Source organism: Dendropsophus ebraccatus, chromosome 2 (genome assembly GCF_027789765.1).
Source record: "Dendropsophus ebraccatus isolate aDenEbr1 chromosome 2, aDenEbr1.pat, whole genome shotgun sequence".
NCBI classification, from domain to species: Eukaryota; Metazoa; Chordata; class Amphibia; order Anura; family Hylidae; genus Dendropsophus; species Dendropsophus ebraccatus.
This window is the reverse complement of record NC_091455.1, coordinates 44,762,721-44,783,612: the sequence shown is the minus strand read 5'-3', so window position 1 is coordinate 44,783,612 and position 20,892 is coordinate 44,762,721. Positions and strand designations below refer to the sequence as shown.

General features: G+C 39.4%; 1 protein-coding gene across 3 annotated transcripts in view; it reads left to right on the top strand.

The window, feature by feature from the left end:
- Positions 1-19,641, top strand: part of ZFHX4 (zinc finger homeobox 4) — a 157,345-nt gene extending 137,704 nt beyond the window's left edge. For 2 of the 3 annotated variants that reach the window (XM_069957448.1, XM_069957449.1), the window contains exons 6-9: positions 7,379-7,812; positions 8,247-8,364; positions 9,814-15,159; positions 15,415-19,641. In XM_069957448.1, coding sequence (XP_069813549.1) covers positions 7,379-7,812; positions 8,247-8,364; positions 9,814-15,159; positions 15,415-16,883 — 7,367 coding nt within the window. In that variant the 3' untranslated portion in view covers positions 16,884-19,641. The remainder of the gene's footprint in view (positions 1-7,378; positions 7,813-8,246; positions 8,365-9,813; positions 15,160-15,414) is intronic. The other variant, XM_069957450.1, reaches the window with a different exon arrangement.
- Positions 19,642-20,892: the final 1,251 nt, after the last annotated feature.

The following is a 20,892-nucleotide window of genomic DNA, read 5'->3' as shown; positions in this document are numbered from 1 at the left end:
AGCTGTACATTTTTCACACTCTTAGAATAATCTCTTATGCAGAATATTCGAAGCTGTACGTTGTCTCAATACTAAATCCAGGTCTCCTAAGACAAATGGGTTGAAGCGATTGTTTGTACCTTTACACATGCAAAGATTTAAAATCAATTCACTTCATTGATCCGGCAGATTCAATTTGTTTGCGCCTTTATATCTGAACGGACGCAACCGATAACATTTTACTCCCATTTTTGGGGACGGAAAGTCTTTTATTGTGACAATAAGATGTATTTTTATTTCTAGGACGTTTTGATGTAGTTGTCTTTTATTCCTATGAAGCGTATTTTCCCACCCAGTATGGACAACGCTCTGTAGCGCAGCAGCTCTAGCCATAGCTCAGCAGAATTTACATGGGGCAGCTGCTTAGGAAAACACAAGACACAATCCAGCTAAAAGAATGTGCAGATGATCCAGACTAAGCAGAGGGAAATATCATTGAAAATGGATTTAGATTTGGGTCATTTTGATCTCCGGGAATAGACAAAGCCCTATAATGAAAGCTACTGTCTTTGAAAACAAAACCTCTATGTCATGACATTTACTTATGCACAAACAAACCCAAGGCCTGCATCTGGCTTGGATACCCAGGCTTTTTTTCTGTGTTTGATTTGGCAAATATCTGACTTCACCCATGATTTGTATGTATGAGATGGAAATCTATGGTCACAATGAATATTACATTGGCTATTTTTGCTGCACGCTATACCTAGTTACATTAAGTTGGGTTCATTCAAGCAGAAGAAGTGCTGAGAAAGGTTGAAGCCTATTAGAAGCAGGTAGTCATCTGTCTTTGTCTTGTATCTCAATGACAGTAGCATATATAAAAGGGCTTGTGTTAAAAATGGATATTTAGATAGAAAGTAGATTTATTTCATGGCTAGAGCAATACTTACCCCCTCATCCTGGCTTTTCCTTTTATCAGCACAATACCTGAAATAAGAGTACCGTATTTTTCGGACTATAAGGCGCACTTAAAATACTATGATTTTCTAAGGAATTGTAAGTGCGCCTTATAGTCCAGTGCGCCTTATATATGGATCGGGACAGCTCCGGCCTCCATGGCGTAGAAAGGCTGCTGAGCTCACATCTCCCCGCCACACAGCACAGCGCAGCGTTCCCTCACCTGGACTCCCGGCCCATGGCTCCGCAGGCCTGTCCTGCTGTACCGCTCTCCCGTTGTAGCGCTGTCCCTCTCTCCCTGCTCTCTGCAGGCCGCATACAGGCTCAGGCATAGGCTTCAGGCATAGACTTTCATTCAATAGCGCCACCTAGTGGCCGGAGGTTATAGAGCAACACTGTACTGTACTGAGGCCCCTAACTATGGTGGCCACAATGCTCCATGCAGAATTCTGCCAACGGGACTCGCTGGCAGAATTTTGCCTATCCTGCATGGTGCATTACGGCCACCATAGTTAGGAGCCTCAGTACTGTGACATAGTAAGGAGCTTCAGTAAATACAGTACTGTGATCAGCAGGTGACATAGTAAGGAGCCTCAGTAAGTACTGTGATCAGCAGGTTTTTCATTCGTTCAAACTTATACACTATAATGCGGTGCGCCTTATAGTTCGGTGCGCCTTATATATGAACCTAGATGGCTTAGCAGGCTAAAATTAAAGGTGCGCCCTATAGTCCGGTGCGCCTTATAGTCCGAAAAATACGGTAGAAGAATATTTTTTAGTAATATGCTGACGAGACAACACAGTGGCCATTAGCTCCAGGGGGTACTGATTCTCATTGAAGAAGCCCAGTGGTGTATGGAGACTAACTACTTACACAGTGAACAAACCATAGAGAAGCCAATGGAGCTATGGCTCAGCTTAAAGAAGAACTATCAGCAGGTTAGACGACTCTAACCTGCTAATAGCCCCCTATATCGCCAGGGACACTGAGGAGGAAGGTATGTCTCTTACCTTCCTTCTCTGTGCCGTTCCCATGCTATTAGTCGGGATAAACTCTGCTCCGAAGCACCCTAAGGAGCACTGGTGTGTCATCCGGCCTGCCCCTTCCATTGATTATCATTAGAAGGGTTGACAAGGCAGTGCTCCTAAGAGTACTCCGGAGCAGAGTTTAACCCAAACAGCTCGGGACCGGTGCCGAGGAGGAAGATAAGACACTTTCCTTCCTCTTCAGCACCCCTGGCGGTATAGTTCCCCTTTAAAGTAGTGTGAACCTATAAAGGTGTCCATACACCTGTCGTTGGAGATGTATGTGAGCCTTCCCAATCTCCATCAACAGAGGATGTCAGTGAAGGGGTTCACTATAATTTTCACGGTCAATCCTTTTGTTCTTAGGGCAGTCTGGCTGCGGTTTACCCCTCCCTCTATAGTAAGAATGTACAGGGGTGACCGGAAGTGATAACAATTGGCCGAACAATTATGTACAGGAGTAGAGAATCCAGGACTAAGGGCCCTATTCCACCGGACGATTATCGTTCAGATTATCGTTAAATCGTTCGAATCTAAACGATAATCGTTCGGTTGAAATGCAGTTAACGATTAACGACCGAATGAGAAATCGTTGATCGCTTTATAAGACCTGGACCTATTTTTATCGTTGCTCGTTCGCAAAATGTTCGCATTGAATAAGACATCGTTCGGTCATTCGCAATAGATACGAACGCAATAGCAAATAAATAGCAAAGTAAAAACTATCACAATTACGATCATAATTAACAATTATCGTTCCATGGAAATGAGTGAATTTTTTCAGGTCTTTCGCAATAGCGGTCGTTTGAGATCGTTAATCGTTAACGATTATGCAAACGATAATTGTCCGGTGGAATAGGGCCATTACATCCAGGAGTCCCTGTTCTTGCAGCTGCTCAAGCCAACAGTGTGGTGTGCCACGGAAAGAGTAGTGCACCGCAGTCTAGGTTGGCAGTTATTTTTTGTCTTATTTTTAGTATCTCTATCTCACAGTCTTAAAGGGGAAGTATCAGCAGGTTAGACAAATCTAACCTGCTGATGTGTCCCTGCTGCACAGGAGATGCCTAGGTGTGTCTCTTACCTTCCTCCTCAGCGCCGTTCCAGTGCAGTTAGCCATGTGCTCCATGGTCCGGTGAAACTGTTAAGAGCACTGGGTGGGGGGCGTTAGGAGAACTGCCTGCCTCGTAGCCCAAATCCATCTCCTGCCGGCCCGCCCCTTTCTAGCTACCTTCCTCCTCAGAATCTCCTATGATATAGCTACATATCAGCAGGTTAGATTTATCTAACCTGCTGAAAGTTCCCCTTTAAAGGGATTAAATGGGATCTGGGATTAAATGGCATACAAACTGAAATAGACTTAAAATTAAGAGTTTACCCATCTCCAAATCTCACATCAATTCAATGCTCCCTGGTCAGGTCTGGTGTGATCACATGCATTGTTCATGTAACACTGCAGCCAGTCATGGCTAGCAGTCTCTACTTGCATATCCTGCATGTGATCACTGAGGTCTGAGACTGGCTGCTGTGTCATATCAACAAGGTATGTAACATATCCACAGCAGGCCTTTCAAGGATTACGAAGTAGTGATTTTTTTTTTCCAAAAAACTCCTTTAACTCCTCGTATTCCTAGCAAAAAACACACCATAGTATTCCCTATGACAATCTTAGGCTACTTCAAAGCTATTTCCCCGGTAGGTGTAACCTGGCAGGAGGTCATGCTGAAAGTTGTAGTCCCGCAACAGCTGGATAGTTACAAAATTCATAGTTTTGGCTTAGATACTTTGTTTCATAAATCAAAACTGCCCTAGTAGGATTGAGTCTGCCAGAGCTCCAATGTTTACATTGTATCCAGCCAAGAAACTATATGACACAATTACCACAGCACCAACATGTCAGGCAAGAGAGCAGTGTGGCTATTTTGTTTTCAATCTATTAGACAAGCGAGGATTAGCACATGATTAGTACCAGTGTGTTTATAACACCATGTAAGCTGTTGTGCTGTGTTGCTTACATTATAAGCGGGATCCTACTGCACCAAATGAGACTTCAATATATGCAAGTTCTATTTGTTGATGGCTCATTCAGTGCAGAAAAAGCCGGCTGATGCCTCATTTATATTGTCATTTAGATGTAGTGCCACTTTCGATTAATTATAATCCAAATTACATCTCTATGCAGCAAAAGAATTAATATGGAATTTACCCAGATTAATACATTTGCATTGAGGATGCGGAGCCTCTCCTGTTCTTGCTGAGGGGAGTTGATTTTAATAAGATTGTAAACATTAGGGGGGAAAAAAAGATAAAAAATTATCCTCCGTTATTGCAATGGAAATCGCTCTCCCATTTAAGTCTAATTAGAAATGAATACCAATAATTATTATGTGGGATAGGACTCGGATTTGGATCACATTCGATAAGTCGGGAACTTAATGTCTGTTAATGAGTCCTGAACGTTTGCACTTGTAAAGAGCATTTCTTCATTGCTATCGGAGATCTTCTGATTTCTTATGTTATACGAAGAGCCTTGCTTTTCAACAGGAAACGTTCAGTTACACATTTAATTGCAGAAAGTTGACTGTCAATTAGATTCGGTATACGAGTGATCGTCAAGACTGTCAGGGCATGATGGTTGTTGTAGTTTTGCAACAGGTTGATGAATAATGGCATAAACTTTGGGTCTAGAAGTAACAGTCCCATAATAGGTCCTAAACAGAAAACACATAGGGGGAGATTTATCAAACTGGTGTAAAGTAGAATTGTCTTAGTTGCCCCTAGCAACCAGATTCCACCTTTCATTTTTGCTAGGGGCAACTAAGACAATTCTAACTTTACACCAGTTTGATAAATTTTCCCCATATTGTTTAGTCAAAATGGGCAAAAACTATAAAAAAACACACAAACACTGGTATTATGTCATTGGCATAAGATTATTTGTAGCTGGTTGCCCCATTAGAATGTGTGCCTTAGCCACGCGATAGGGTCGTGCTTGTAGATGAACTGTAGGTCAGCAATGTTTAACGTTAAACGCTAGCCTTGTTCGATGTCATTCCTACAATAGATTTCATAGATCGTGCTAGGAGGAAGCTTTTGCAATTGTGTAAAACAGAAACGAAAGGCTAAAAATTACATTTAAAGGGAACCTGTCATCACTTCCATGCTCCCCAATCCACAAATCATCGGTGTGGGACCTGTCTGGTTCCCTTCACCCCTCCAGCCTTCCTTGTTTAGGTACAGGAAGAGATCTGTCAAAGCTGCTGAGGTAAGCAAAAGCCATCAGGGATGTCCCCAATGATTCATGGTTCGGGCAGAATGAAAGTGATGGGAGGTTCAATTTAAAGTAGTATTTGCCAGGAACCACCATTCAATGTTTATCCCTTCCTTCTGTGCAAGTTAAAGAGATTGGAAAAAAATGTTCTTCTAAAAATACCCCCAGGTATTGAAAAATAACCCATACTCACCTTCCCTGATCCTCTGTGGCTGCCATTTCAACAGCCCCTTGTCCCTGTTCCCCTCTGCTTATGATGATCTGCTGACCCTGCAGGAAGTTCCCACTGAACCAATTACTGACTGCAGTGGTGACCCGCCCCAGTCAATGATTGGATCAGCAGAGCATCAGAAGCAAAAACAAGCTGAGAGTACCAAGGAGCGAGTAGGGTATCAGGGCAGGTGAGTATTTTATTTTTCAGCAGCACCTGGGAGCATTTCTAAAGCTTTAATTTCTAAGTTTGTCCCCAGATAACTACTTTATTGGTACCATTACTGACTCCTGCAGCGTACAGCAAAGGAAGTATTACAGGATCAATGCAAACAAAAGAATTTTACTGTGTAGAGGGGACGGTGCAACTGACAGACTCACAGTACCCCTAGAACCATAATGAGGGACCACTTCTGGCTTTGCTATGGATGGTTACTATGCATTTTGCCTTTTTGCATAAAATGAAAAAATGTCACATCTAGACTTGTGACAGTATTAAACCCCCCCCCCCCTTACAATCCTCTTTCTTCACTGTCATTTTCCCAGGAAATAAACCCACGCATGCTTTTGTCCTTTACCTCTGCAAACGCATTTATAAATTAAAAATAGGTTTTCACGCAATCAAAAGCATCTTGTCCATTTAGTCGCCTTCTCTGTAGGAACAAAAAAAAAAAAAAAAGAAAATCAAGTTGTATCTTCATGCACAATCAGATTACCAATGGCCTATATATTTATGTAGGGGCTGATAGCAATCAATGGCTTAGCAACAGTACATTTCAAGATGCATTTGCACCCGGTTGTCCAGTGATAGTGTCCTCATCCTGGAAATAATTTAGTTGCAAATTGACTGGAAGATGGTGAAAATTGAAAGTTAAAATTAGAAATACTCATAATAAACAGAAGAAAAAAAGGTCAGATGATGCTGCTCTGTGATGAGATTGGAATGGCTGGTAAATGAGGTTCTGTATTTGTCGTAAGATGTATGTGACATGCCTATCCAATGCTCTTGTAATATCCAGCCTAGCAGAAGAGATTATCTGGCAAATTGACGCTGGAAAGAATTTTCTGATGGACAGGAAAATTAGAATTGAGACCTTCTCTTTGATGTATGCAAGTTGTAGCCACATTATACTGCAGGCTCCAGGATCCCATTAAACTCACTGTTTAGATGATAATATTGAAATTAACTATAGCCAAGCTGCAAAATAGCACAATAAAATGTTTGCAGTCTTAAGAGATCAGATAATCACAATGCAAGCGTTTACAGCCCACGCAGACTGATAGTATTCAATACGAAAAAAAGAGATGGAGATAAAATTTTATTTCTCGGCATAGGTAAGTGCGCTGTTATTAAGAGGATATTTCCCCCGTTTGCAAGGCGGCTTTTTGGGGCTTTGCTAAAACAACAAAACTTTATTGTTTTGCAACATTTTGATGGGGAAAGAATTAAAATCGCAGATGAGGAAATGCTGGGGAGAAGCTTGTTTTTTTTTTGTTTTTTTTGAGGGAATCTAGAAATTCCAGCTGAAATGCTGTTATTGATTAATCTTTCAAGGCAACCTAGGGTTATCTAAACAACGGAGAGGAGTACATTTCTAAACCTGTTTATTGAGTCTACTAACGGACACTAGACATAAAAAGTGACTTCCAATAGATCCCAGGCAACCGGCTGAAATTCCTTGACATAACCACACAAACAAAACGGCTCACGGATCATTTTTTTTTCTTTAGTCTTTCATTCTTCATAGTGGCCGATAGTAGTGATCGATGTTGCTCCTGTATGCAATGAAGTACAACTGGCAGCCTAGGGGTTACTTATAGTGTGCATTCTTGTATTGGAGTAAGAGGCAAAATGGCGGACTCAACCCCATGTATGCATTGAGCAATGACTATAATAATCACATTGACTTACATCATGTATTCTAACCTGTTTAGGTTCCAGGACGCAAACTCCCGACAAGGAGCAGGTCTTGAATTTTACATCGGCAAAGCGGCAACTGACACACAGCAAAGAAGAGGATGGTGCAACTAAGAGGACGAGAACTGCAGATGAACTTAGTATTTGTCAAGAACAGGTAAAGATTTGTAAAAAAAAAAAATATATATATATATTTGCAAGGAAGAATTTTTTGCAACTATATTGCTCAATTTGGTTCCTTGTTTTCCAGTGCTATCAGTGTCCCTACTGCAACTACAGCAGCAAGGACCCTAATCGTATCCAGATGCACATCCTCTCCCAGCACTCGGTGCAGCCTGTGATATCCTGTCCACTTTGCCAAGATGTTCTCAGCAACAAAATGCATCTACAATTGCATTTGACGCATTTGCACAGTGTCTCGCCAGATTGTGTGGAAAAGCTACTCATGGCGGTAAGTTGTTTTTATTTCCATTTGCCTCTTTAATTTTTTCTATAAAATTATAGCTATTATTCCTATCATGGTCAGTGATTTGAACAAAGCTATAACATGTATGATTGAAATGTTTCCAAGTTGATTCCATTGACTTGTGTGTTTTTAGTGCTATGGACTATTGTACTCAAAAATGATGGCACCCCAACAGCATCCATGTGAACAGAGCCATACTTAGTTGATAAATATGTTGGTTTTTTTGCATAGGGCATTAATATTTATACATCACTCTACTACATATAGTCTAATGCAACGTGCTATTTACATAGAACACAATATAACTAATAAGCATGAAAACGTTGGTTGACTAGCTATAACCCTTTAAATAATAAGCCAATTCTTATCATTTCTACACTTGTATCTTTTTACTTATTAGAATGTACTGTTTTATCTAGATTTCTGTGCCAGAAGTCATAATGCCAAACAGTATGCTGTTGCCAACATCTGCATCTGAGAAGTCAGAACCTGAGACATTGGCATCGGCCACCACTGAGATTTCAGGAAAGTCGTCAGGTGAGTGAAATTGCTATTTACAATTATAAAAGTACAGTGAAAAAACAAAAGTTATACCACTACCTTTCCAGAAAATTCCATTGACATTATACAAATAGGTCTTATGGTGCGTTTACACAGGCAGATTTATCTGACAGATTCTGGAAGCCAAAGCCAGGAATGGATTTGAAAAGAGGAGAGATCTCAGTCTTTCCTTTATGACCTGTTCCCTGTTAATAGTCTGTTTCTGGCTTTGGCTTCAAAAATCTGTCGGATATTTCTGTCTGTGTAAATGCACCATTATACAACACTTTGGGGGAATTTAGCAAGGCTGGCATACTCGTATGCCAGTCTTAAATAAAGCCCTGAACCCATTTATCCAGTTACATTAAATCCAGTAGAACCTGCACCTGTGGCAGGGTTGTGCACAAATCTACACCTGCTCCGGAGCAGGTGTATATTTCAGTATGGTTTCCAGGCATAAACCATGATAAACTAGGCGCCAGAGGGGAACTTAGACTACATTCAATTGGACAAAAAACATGTGTTTTTTTATGTGGAAACCATATTAATTTCCACATCAATAACTGCATGATTTCACTTATTTCACTGTTTTTATTGGTATTTGGAAAAAAAAAAAGAAGTGACATCACTTTTTCCATGATGTCCTACTTTGAAGATCAACAGGAGCTTTATGACACAGGTCAAGGTTTTTGCCCATCTGCACAACTTTATAAGTAAATTGATGGTTGAACTACTGTTGAACTGCTTTGCGGACATGGCCGTACATTTTTAAGCCCATATTGGCCATTCCTAAAAGCTCATTTGTGGACAAATCAAAGTGTGCGACTATAAGCTGCAAATTTCAGACATGGTCAACATGGCTGACATTATGGCAAGGAGTTGAGTGTCAAAAATCATGCGACTCTTGCCTAAATGCCTGTCTTATGGCTCAATCTTGGGTCCAACTAATTTATGACCAGACTGATGACTGCCCGTTAATTGAACAAATATGAGTGGAGTTACTCTTTAAATATTTCATGATTTGCTTCATAAACCCATAGTTTATGGTTTTGTAAGAAAAAAAATGAAAGTGAAGCAAAAAATATTTACATTTTAGAGGAACAGAAACTAGGCTAAGATAAAGTATTAAATTATTTAGTTAGAAATACTACAGAGAGCAGAAAGATTAATTATTTTTGCAGACCTTCGGTCTCCAGACGTCTTCTTACGATACCGGTGGTATCATTTTTCCATATTCTAATGGCTAACACAACGCAGCTCATAAGAGCTTGTACAGCAGATTCTGCCTCTTAATTTTATTGTATTACATGCTTGTTCTTTGTTGCTGATCACATGAAAAAGAAATCCTGCAACACTCATACACATAAAACTTTTATGCACATACAAATGAGAACAAATACATTAGTGCTAATTTTATTCTTTTTTTCTCCTCTCTGCTTGAATTAGGTGACAGTCCGACAGAAGAAAAGAACATCCAAGGTGGAGATGATATAAAAGCTGGAATTGAAATTAAAACAGAGGAGCAAAATCTGTCCAAAGAATTTCCAGATACCACAGAGTGGAACAAAAACATCAGCAAAGATGCAAAACCGTGTGACTCACTGACGGAACAGCTTAATGATCAGCAAAAAAGGCAGCAGCTCTCGGTTTCTGACCGACATGTTTATAAATACCGTTGTACCCATTGTAGTTTGGCTTTTAAGACTATGCAGAAGCTTCAGATACATTCCCAGTATCATGCTATTAGGGCTGCTACCATGTGCAGTCTTTGCCAACGCAGCTTCCGTACATTCCTGGCTTTAAAAAAACATTTGGAAACAGGCCACCCTGAGCTTACTGAGACTGAACTTCAGCAGCTGTGTGCAAACCTACCTGTGAATGGGGAACTCTGGGCTGAAAATGAAAGTATAGCCTCAGACGAACACTCCCTAGAACAGGAAAATGAGCGAGAATATGAGATGGACCATGAGGGGAAAGCTAGCCCAGTTGGGAGTGACAGTAGCTCCATTCCAGATGACTTGGGCTCTGAACCAAAGCGGACTTTGCCTTTTAGAAAAGGGCCAAATTTTACTATGGAAAAATTTTTAGATCCATCACGACCATATAAGTGTACAGTATGTAAAGAGTCCTTCACACAAAAGAACATTCTTTTGGTCCATTATAATTCTGTGTCTCATTTGCATAAGCTTAAAAAAGTTTTACAAGAAGCATCAAGTCCAGTTCCTCAAGAGACCAACAACAGCACTGACAATAAACCATACAAGTGCAGCATTTGTAATGTTGCTTACAGCCAAAGTTCTACATTGGAAATCCATATGAGATCTGTCCTTCACCAAACCAAGGCAAGGGCTGCCAAGCTAGAACCTAATACTAACACTACTAGTGGGAGTAATATACCAGGGAATGTTAGCAGCCCAAACCAGGGGATGCTAGATTCTGTGAGTTTGCCAGCTGTTAACAGCAAAGAAACCCACCTAGATGCCAAAGAAACAAACAAAAAGCAAGCTCCTGAGGTTATTCCCACCCAACCACCACATCACCCACCCCAGTCACCAGCACAGCTTCAAATGCAACTGCAGCACGAATTGCAACAACAAGCTGCATTCTTTCAACCACAGTTTTTAAACCCAGCATTTCTTCCTCACTTCCCTATGACCCCTGAAGCCCTCCTTCAATTCCAACAGCCTCAGTTTCTTTTTCCCTTTTACATACCTGGCACAGAATTCAGCCTAAGTCCTGATTTGGGACTACCTTCTGCTGCATTTGGGATGCCTGGCATGGCTGGATCCCTTCTTGAAGATTTAAAACTGCAAATTCAAACACAACATCAGGTTGGGCAAACGCAGCTGCAACTACTTCAGCAGCAAGCCCAACAGCAAGCCCAGCAGTATCAAATACAGTCACAGCATATATCACAGAAACAGCATCATACCAACAGAATACTCAAACAGGAACCAAGCAGTGTGGCTAATGCTGAAAGTCAACTAACAAAAGATTCATCGTGTTATAAGGATTCTGATGATGTGCATGAAAAAAAGGAAAAACCAAAGCAAGAAGTTACAAATGACAGTGACACTCCCAAAGACAAAGAGTCTAAGAAGCAGAAGCCATCAGATTCTTCTATACTACCACCCCGTATAGCTTCTGGTGCTAGAGGAAATGCAGCAAAAGCTCTGCTTGAAAATTTTGGATTTGAGTTAATAATTCAATATAACGAGAACAGACAGAAAGTACAAAAGAAACACAAACTTGGAGATAATGAAAATCATGAGAAATTAGAGTGTGGGGAATGTAGTAAGCTATTTTCAAATATTTTGATCTTAAAGAGTCATCAAGAACATGTTCATGGACAGTTTTTCCCATATGGGGAATTAGAAAAGTTTGCCCGTCAATACAGAGAAGCATATGATAAGCTTTATCCAATTGCACCATCTTCTCCAGATACTCCTCCACCGCCACCACCTCCCCCACCACCACCTCCATCTGCACCACCTGCACAACCTCCGCCAGCACTTACCCCTACAGTACCAGTAAAAATTCCAAGCTCAACACCAACTCCATTGCAAGCTCCACCTCCAACACCACCTCCTCCACCACCCCCTCCTCCACCACCTCCTCCACCACCACCTCCAGCTCCACCTCAAGTCCAACTTCCAGTCTCCTTAGACCTTCCTCTCTTCCCTCCAATTATGATGCAATCTGTTCAACACCCAGCTTTACCACCACAACTTGCACTACAACTTTCACCTATGGATGCTTTGTCGGCAGACCTTACACAGATGTGTCAGCAGCAGTTAGGTTTAGATCCAAACTTCCTGCGCCATTCCCAGTTTAAACGCCCACGTACAAGAATTACAGATGACCAACTGAAAATACTACGTGCCTACTTTGACATTAACAATTCCCCAAATGAAGATCAAATACAGGAGATGGCAGATAAATCAGGGCTTTCCTTGAAGGTTATTAAACACTGGTTCCGTAATACTTTATTTAAGGAGCGTCAAAGAAATAAGGATTCCCCATACAATTTCAATAATCCCCCCATAACAGTCCTTGATGATATAAGAATTGAGCCACAGCTACCTTCCTTAGAGCTCCACAGGTCAGACTCTTTCAGCAAAAGGTCATCAAGAACCAGGTTTACTGACTACCAGCTAAGAGTCCTACAAGACTTCTTTGATACAAATGCATACCCCAAGGATGATGAGATTGAACAACTCTCCACAGTCCTTAACTTAGCCACACGTGTTATTGTTGTTTGGTTCCAAAATGCCCGTCAGAAGGCACGAAAAACTTATGAAAATCAAGCTGAAACTAAAGACAGTGAAAAGAGAGAACTAACTAATGAGCGTTACATTCGTACTAGTAACATGCAGTATCAATGTAAGAAATGTAATGTTGTGTTCCCTAGAATATTTGACTTAATTACTCATCAGAAAAAGCTTTGTTACAAAGATGAAGATGATGATGCACAAGATGAAAGTCAAACAGAAGATTCTTTGGATGCTGCAGATCAAATAATGCCAAAGACATACTATTCTGTTAGTCAAGCTGAAACATCTAAAGCTTCGACAGTAACCACTGTAAGCTCTGGATCTGGCTCAAGCACCCCCTTAATTCCATCGCCCAGACCAGAGTTTGGTAAAACTTCACCAAAACCTGATGTACAGCCAGAGAAACCAAAGCAAATAGATGCGATTGCTAGCTCATTAGCCTCTAAGTTAATACAGTCTAATTTAATGTCAACATCATCAGATACACAGCCTTCAGTAACTGTTACACAACAAAGACATCAAACTGCAAGACCTTCATCAGCATCCCGAACCACTCCTGTTCCATCTAGTCCATTATCAATTTCTTTGACTTCCTTGCAGAACAGCCTACCTCCTCAGTTGCTACAATACCAATGTGATCAGTGCACAGTTGCTTTTCCAACATTAGAGTTATGGCAGGAGCACCAACACATGCACTTTTTAGCTGCCCAAAACCAGTTTCTCCACTCGCAATTTTTAGAAAGGCCAATAGACATGCCATATATGATTTTCGACCCTAACAACCCACTTATGGCAGGACAATTACTTGGAGGTTCCATGCCACACTTGCCACCACAACCTGGGGCACCACATGGTGCTGCACCAGTTTCTGCCTCTCTAAAAAGAAAGCTAGATGAAAAAGATGATAACAACTGCAGTGAAAAGGAGGGGGGCAACAGTGGAGAAGACCAACATCGGGATAAGCGATTAAGAACTACAATTACTCCTGAGCAACTAGAAATATTGTATGAGAAGTATTTACTAGATTCCAATCCAACTAGAAAGATGCTCGACCATATCGCAAGAGAAGTGGGCCTAAAAAAAAGAGTGGTGCAAGTCTGGTTTCAAAATACAAGAGCCAGAGAGAGAAAAGGTCAATTTCGGGCTGTAGGACCTGCCCAGTCCCATAAAAGGTGTCCCTTTTGCCGCGCACTGTTCAAAGCAAAGTCAGCCTTAGAAAGTCATATACGATCTCGACACTGGAATGAGGGAAAGCAAGCAGGTTATAGTTTGCCACCAAGTCCTCTGAATGCAATGGATGATGGTGGTGAAAGCCCAAACAAGTATATGTTTTTTGATTACCCCCCACTTCCAAAGAATGAACATATAAGTGAAAATGATCTGCCCTCTACAATTTCTACACCTGTTAGCAAAAACACTGAACTGTCGCCAAAGAATCTTTTAAGCCCATCTTCTTTTAGAGCTGAATGCAATGAGGACATAGAAAACTTAAATGCTCCTCCTGCAGAAAGATTTGATCAAAGCAAAAATGACTTTGATGAAACATCGTCGATTAACACAGCGATAAGTGATGCTACTACAGGAGATGAGGGAAACAATGATGGGGAAAGCACCACTGGTAGTACTAAAGATGTAAAAACTCCCAAAGAGCCAAAAATGCACCTAAACGACAGTTTGCCAAAAACAGGAACTGCTTCCATAGCAGACAGCTGTGATGAGAATTTTTTTTTCACTTTATCAAACACATCACAAAATAATATGGACAGAGAAAGTGATCATGACCAAAGCATATATATGACTGATGAATACGATGACAATGCTGACCGTAGTGAAACATCAAGTATAGCAGATCCAGATCCCAGCTCGCCAAATTCATTTGTTGGCAGCAATCCTTTTAAAACCAAAAATCATGATCGACCAGGTCATAAAAGATTTAGAACTCAAATGAGTAATGTTCAACTTAAGGTTCTTAAAGCTTGCTTTTGTGATTATCGGACTCCAACAATGCAAGAATGCGAAATTTTAGGCAATGAGATTGGTCTTCCCAAACGTGTTGTTCAAGTTTGGTTTCAAAATGCTCGAGCAAAAGAAAAGAAATTCAAAATGAACATAGGGAAGCCATTCATGATTAACCAAACTGGGCCGGATGGAACAAAATTAGAGTGTTCTCTTTGTGGGGTGAAATATTCAGCACGACTGTCCATTCGAGATCATATATTTTCAAAGCAACACATTAACAAGGTGAGAGAGACTATAGGAAGTCAGATGGACCGTGAAAAGGACTACTTGGCTCCTACAACTGTGCGTCAACTTATGGCACAACAAGAACTGGATCGTATCAAAAAGGCCACAGATGTTTTGGGTTTATCTGTTCAGCAGTCGAATATGATGGAAAACAGTCCTCTTCATGGTCTTAATCTGCCAGCATCTTACCAAGGGCTACCTGGCCTTCCTCCAGTTCTTCTTCCTGGGATGAACAGCCCATCTCCATTGCCTGGGTTTACACAGAGTTCAAATGGTAAGTGTACATCATAAAGCTAGTTTTAAACAATATAATAGTTTTTTGTTACAGGAAAAAATGATATAGTGTTCCAAATATGAATACCTACACTTACTATAATAATTATTTTTTATTGGAGATTTTCATTGGTTAGAGTATTCATGTGAATGATGATATTTCCTTTTTTTAAAATTTAACTGAATCACATTAGCTGTTTAAGATACTAAAATTCTTTCAAAATGAGTAACCATGGTTTATTTTTCTTGGTTTCAGCTCTGACATCTACTGGTGCAGGCATGCTTGGGTTCCCAACTTCAGCTACTCCATCTCCTGCCCTGTCTCTCAGCAGTACTCCCACCAAACCTTTGCTGCAGACTCCTCCGCCACCTCATCCTCCTCCTCCGCCACAACCATCCCCATCATCCTCTTTGTCAGGACAGCAGACAGAACAAGAACACAAAGATCTGGATAAACACAAACGAAACAAATTCAAAAAAGAAGAATTAGAAACAGCAAAATCTGAAACTAAACACTCTAAAAAAGAGGAAAAAATCTCATCTGCTCTTTCCATGTTGGGCAAAGCTGGAGAAATGCCCATGGACTCTGCTCAGTTGCAAGCACTTCAAAATGCTGTTTCAAATGATCCAGCCTCCTTTATAGGTGGACAGTTTTTGCCATATTTTATTCCTGGTTTTGCTTCATACTTTACACCCCAGCTCCATGGAACCATGCAAGGTGGATATCTCCCTCCAATCTGTGGGATGGAGAGCCTCTTTCCATATGGTCCAGCAGTGCCTCAAGCTATTGCTGGATTATCTCCTGGTGCACTGTTACAACAGTACCAACAGTATCAGCAAAACCTCCAGGATTCATTACAAAAACAGCAAAAGCAGCAGCATCAGCAAGAACAAAAGCCACCGCAAGCAAACTCACCAAATGTAGAAAGAGAGCAGCAGCAGCAAAAAGCAAATGAAGAGTCCGAAAAGAAGGAAGAAAAATGTCCTGCCACGGAAAGCACAAAAGAAGAACCCCAGACGCATCCAAAAAATGCAGACTTATCAGACAATGTCATTGTTCCATTTGTCAAGCATGAGTTTATATGCAGAAAGTGCCAGATGATGTTTACTGACGAAGAGGCAGCAGTAAACCATCAAAAGTCCTTCTGTTACTTCGGTCAGGCTTTGTTTGACCCGCAAGAAACAGTGCTTCGAGTCTCAATCAACAAACATCAGTGTCTTTCCTGTGATATGGCTATTAGTGGAAGTGAAGCACTTAGCCAACACCTTCAGTCGAGCTTGCACAAAGAGAAAACAATCAAACAAGCAATGAGAAATGCCAAAGAGCATGTTAGATTATTACCTCACTCAGTCTGCTCCCCTAGTCCTAACACCACATCTACCTCGCAGTCTGCAGCTTCTTCTAATAACACCTATCCTCATCTTTCTCGCTTCTCCATGAAGTCCTGGCCTAATATTCTTTTTCAAGCGTCCGCCAGGAAAGCTGCTTCTTCCCCTTCTTCTTCTCCTCCCTCCCTCTCCTTGCCTTCAACGGTTACCTCAAGTTTGTGCAGCACCTCAGGGGTTCAAACCTCACTACCCACAGAAAGTTGTTCAGATGAGTCTGACAGTGAGCTGAGCCAGAAGCTGGAAGACTTAGATAACCCTCTGGAAGTCAAAGCTAAGCCTGCTTCTGGCCTAGATGGTAATTTTAATAGCATCAGAGTGGATATGTTCAGTGTGTAGGAGTGAAGACAGGATCCCTTGCTTAAAAAAAAATAAGACTTATTAATTGCAGTTCCAAAGCTTCTCTAACCCAAAAAAAATTACAGTACCAAATGATTGACTCAGGATTGTTTTCCCATATTGATATGCTGGCAATATAGGACGGTATAGTATGGACAGAACTGTTGCAGATGGTTGAATGCGCTTGTAATATATGCTTAAAGTATGGATAAAGGAAAAAAAAATCCTCCAAGTTCTTTTGGAACTTGTTTCAAGCCAAAAACTCTCCAAAAGCAAATTGCACCTCAGCTGGATTGAATTCCAAAATGCTAGCATGTACTGTATGGGGGGATGATCCAGAATTTTCAAAGAGAAATTCTCTTAGTTTAGGTAGGTGTGATTCAGTAGCTTTAAATTCTCAGGTCAGAACATAACATTTCTCATTTGTTTAAAAAAAAAACAAAAAAAAAACAGCAAAAGCCTGGTAAAACTGTGACTTTTCCCCCCTTCAAAAATGTCAATCTTTATTAGAACACATTTACACATTTTTTAGGGTGTATTTAGTGTATTAATAGACTTTATAACCCTTGCTGAGCAGCAGGCAAAATTCATGTAAGCTTAGTACAGTTTTACCACAGATGGGATTTCGGTAGGTGGAAAGATGTATATGCCCTGTGTATTGCAGTTTGTATATGCCACAAGCTATATTTATAACCGTATCACCCCCATTTCTTGTAGAATATACTAATATTCTGTGCCAATTCTACCTTTTTACTTTTTACCTCTGATCTCATCCTTTTTTTTTTTTCCTCAAAGAGGTAATAATTCTAGTTTCGATATAGACTCCGAGGGTTATGTGACATTTTTCATTTGTGAATTTAATGCTTTAATGTCATGGTACTTGCTTTTGTCTGGACTAGTGCACTTATAATTTTGTAGACCATGTGAAATTAATTAAACTATTTTTTTTTCCTTTCTTTTTTTTCTTCAGTTTTTATTTTGCCTCATTTTTGTTCAGTTGGTTTATTTTGGATGTTTTTTTTTTCTTTGTTGTTGTTGTTGTTAGTCTTCACCATTGTTGTGTGTAGTGCAGCAACAAGTTTGGTCTGCATTTGTTAGAAGTTTTGCCTCCTAACAACCCAAAGACCCTATTTAACAATTGGTGCATAAATAAAATAGTACTATATACTTGAAAAAAATAAATAAATAAACGCCTAAGTACAAGTTGAACAAAGAAATAAAAAGTAAAAAAAAAAAAAAGTAAAAAAAAAAAAATATGAAAAGGTATATTTGCTTCTATTGCAAGCAAAGAAGCTGCTTTAAAAATTAATAATAATTAAAAAGGGGACTAAAATTTTTTTTGTACAAAGATAATAGCCCGGTGATCATTCAACTAAACTTTAGCTAGAGGCCTATACACTACTATATTGGTGTTTAGGCATTGATGTACTTCCGTTAACCCATTAGGTGCTGCAGGGGCCTGCCACATATTACCGTGGCAAATCTTTTCAGCATCCCATTGGTTAATAGTCTGGGCACTTGTGTTTGCTGTTCTGTTACATTTTTTTTTTTTTTTACTGTTTTTGTTTGTCATTTATGCATTACAAAGTATTATCCTTATCAAGATTTGCTGCTACTGTGTTAACTTTTTGTTTTGTTTTTTTTTGTTTTTGTTTTGCTTGCCAGTTTTCAACTTCTGCCACACAGTGAATTGAATTATAAATTGCTATGCTTTGCTGTTATTTTTTTTTTTTTTTTCTGTTGCTGTGGAACTTAAAGAATGTGAAAGCTGTCAAGGGTGCTTTACGAATCACTTTTGTGTTTGGTATAGTGAAACAATATGATTCATTCCAAAGTAACAGAAAGTTGTACGAAAAGTGAAAAGGCTTGTGAACAAAGAAAGATATGCTGTTGTACATATTTGTAGTTGGCTGTGCATGGTACAAAATTTATAAATATGAAGAAATGCAAAAATGTATTGCTTTTGGTATTTCTGATCTGAGATGAACAAGAAGCATGTAATGCAACTGTCTGACAGTTTAACAAAAAAAAATCATGCTTAAAACTGTTTTAATGATCAAATCAACTAACATTTCATTTTACATTTTATTATTGTACAGTTTTTTCGGTTTCGTTAAATAATAATGACCACAACAATGTTCTGTATATTTTTTAATGCAAACTTTTTAATGTTCTTAAGTTGGGGGGAAAAAACTTTTTTGTTTTGTATTTTAACATTTTTATTTGAATCCTGAAGACACTTTTTTTTTTTTTTTTTTTTTAATTGTGTTTCATAAAGAGACATCATGGCCTCCCAAGGTGCAATCCTGCCGCTATAGTGAGCTAATGTCCTAAATCCAAAGGCTTCAGAAGATTGCTTTTGCCTTTTTCATGAATGTTAAGCAGCAGCATTGTGAGATCGATCTGTACTGGCAGTTAACACGATGTGCAACAGTGTGTTAGCATGGAACAGAACGCTTTTCACAAAACAAAGGACTGTTTTACAAATGATGATTCGACAGTTTGTCGACATAAACTTTTACAACTGCACAGCAGCCAAAAATAAAAAAAAAATAAAAAAAAAAACTTTAACTGGATGGACGTTGTTAGGGTGACATAAAGAAGAAAATAGATAAATAAATAAAAAAAGGACAGCCTCCAAAGGTTGGGAATGAGTATTGTTTTTCCTGGATATCAAAGGGATTATTACAGCGCAATCATTGTCTACACAACATGTACTCTCAACGCCTGGGTTACATAGGAAATGCACCCTGAGGTTTTAATAAAAAGCCCGTAAGGCTATAACTTTAAATAAACTAAACCAAAAATGTTATTGATGTTTTATATATAGAGGGTAGTCTCATTAGTTTTTGTTACTGTAATGTTTGAAGTCTCAAATGTACCGTATTACGGTAAATAACATGGTTTTGAAAACTTTTTTTTATTTTGTCACAGACCTGTTGTCATAGTTGAAATGATGTTTATTGTAGATGGTATTTGAACTTCTTCTCCTGGAAATAGTTCATCAAGTATGTTTGTTGCTCATTGTGATACATTAAAAACTGTATCTGCATATTTACAAAGTGTTTTTTCATTTGTTTGATTTTTCGTATTTACTGTTTTAGGTGGAGTTTCCTCGTTTCAAAGAGTCTTTTTGCTTTTATGAAGGAGACAACAAAAAATAAAAGGGGAAAACTCTATATTTATCAACCCTAAAAATAACAAAAAGGAAAAAAAAAAATTTTTTTTTGTAAAGTTGAAAAAAAGTGTGATACATATAATAAAGACTTTCATTATCGATGACATTTTTTACAATATAAATAATGGCTCTCACCATACGAGCGGTAGAAACATATATACTGTCTTTTTAGACACTAAAGATATTGCAAGTGTATTTTGAAACTGTTTTCATAAAAAAAATGAAATTTAGAGGAAAATGAAGTTGCATTTTAGATTCCCTTTACCCTTTGCCTTTGTGAAGAAAAGCTTTCAAATGCATTGTTTTGCTTATGAACATGCCAATAAATATTGCTTAATTTATTTCATACAGTATTTCATTTGTGCTATTATGCCATACAATACGAGATGGGTTTTCTTCTTTTCTCAGAAATGCACCCACTAAGGCTTCACATACCAAAGGGGTAGCCAATACAGCTACTATTGGGTCCAAGAGAAGGGGGAGGCCATTTTGGTATCAAACCAAGGTTGCTAGGGCCCACCAGTGGAAAACATTTTTAGAAACCACTCTATCTATAGAGACCATGGGGGAGATTTATCAAACATAGTGTAAAGTGAAACTAGCTTAGTTGCCCCTAACAACCAATCAGATTCTACCTTTCATTTTCCAAAGAGTCTGTGAGAAATAAAAGGTGGAATCTGATTGGTTGCTAGGGGCAACTGAGCCAGTTTCACTTTACACCATGTTTGATAAATCTCCCCCATGCGTTCATTCAATTTTCATTATTTCATACTAAACAGTTGTTAGGTAAGGTTATTGTTTGTGAACAGACCCTTAGGGAAAGCTATTGGC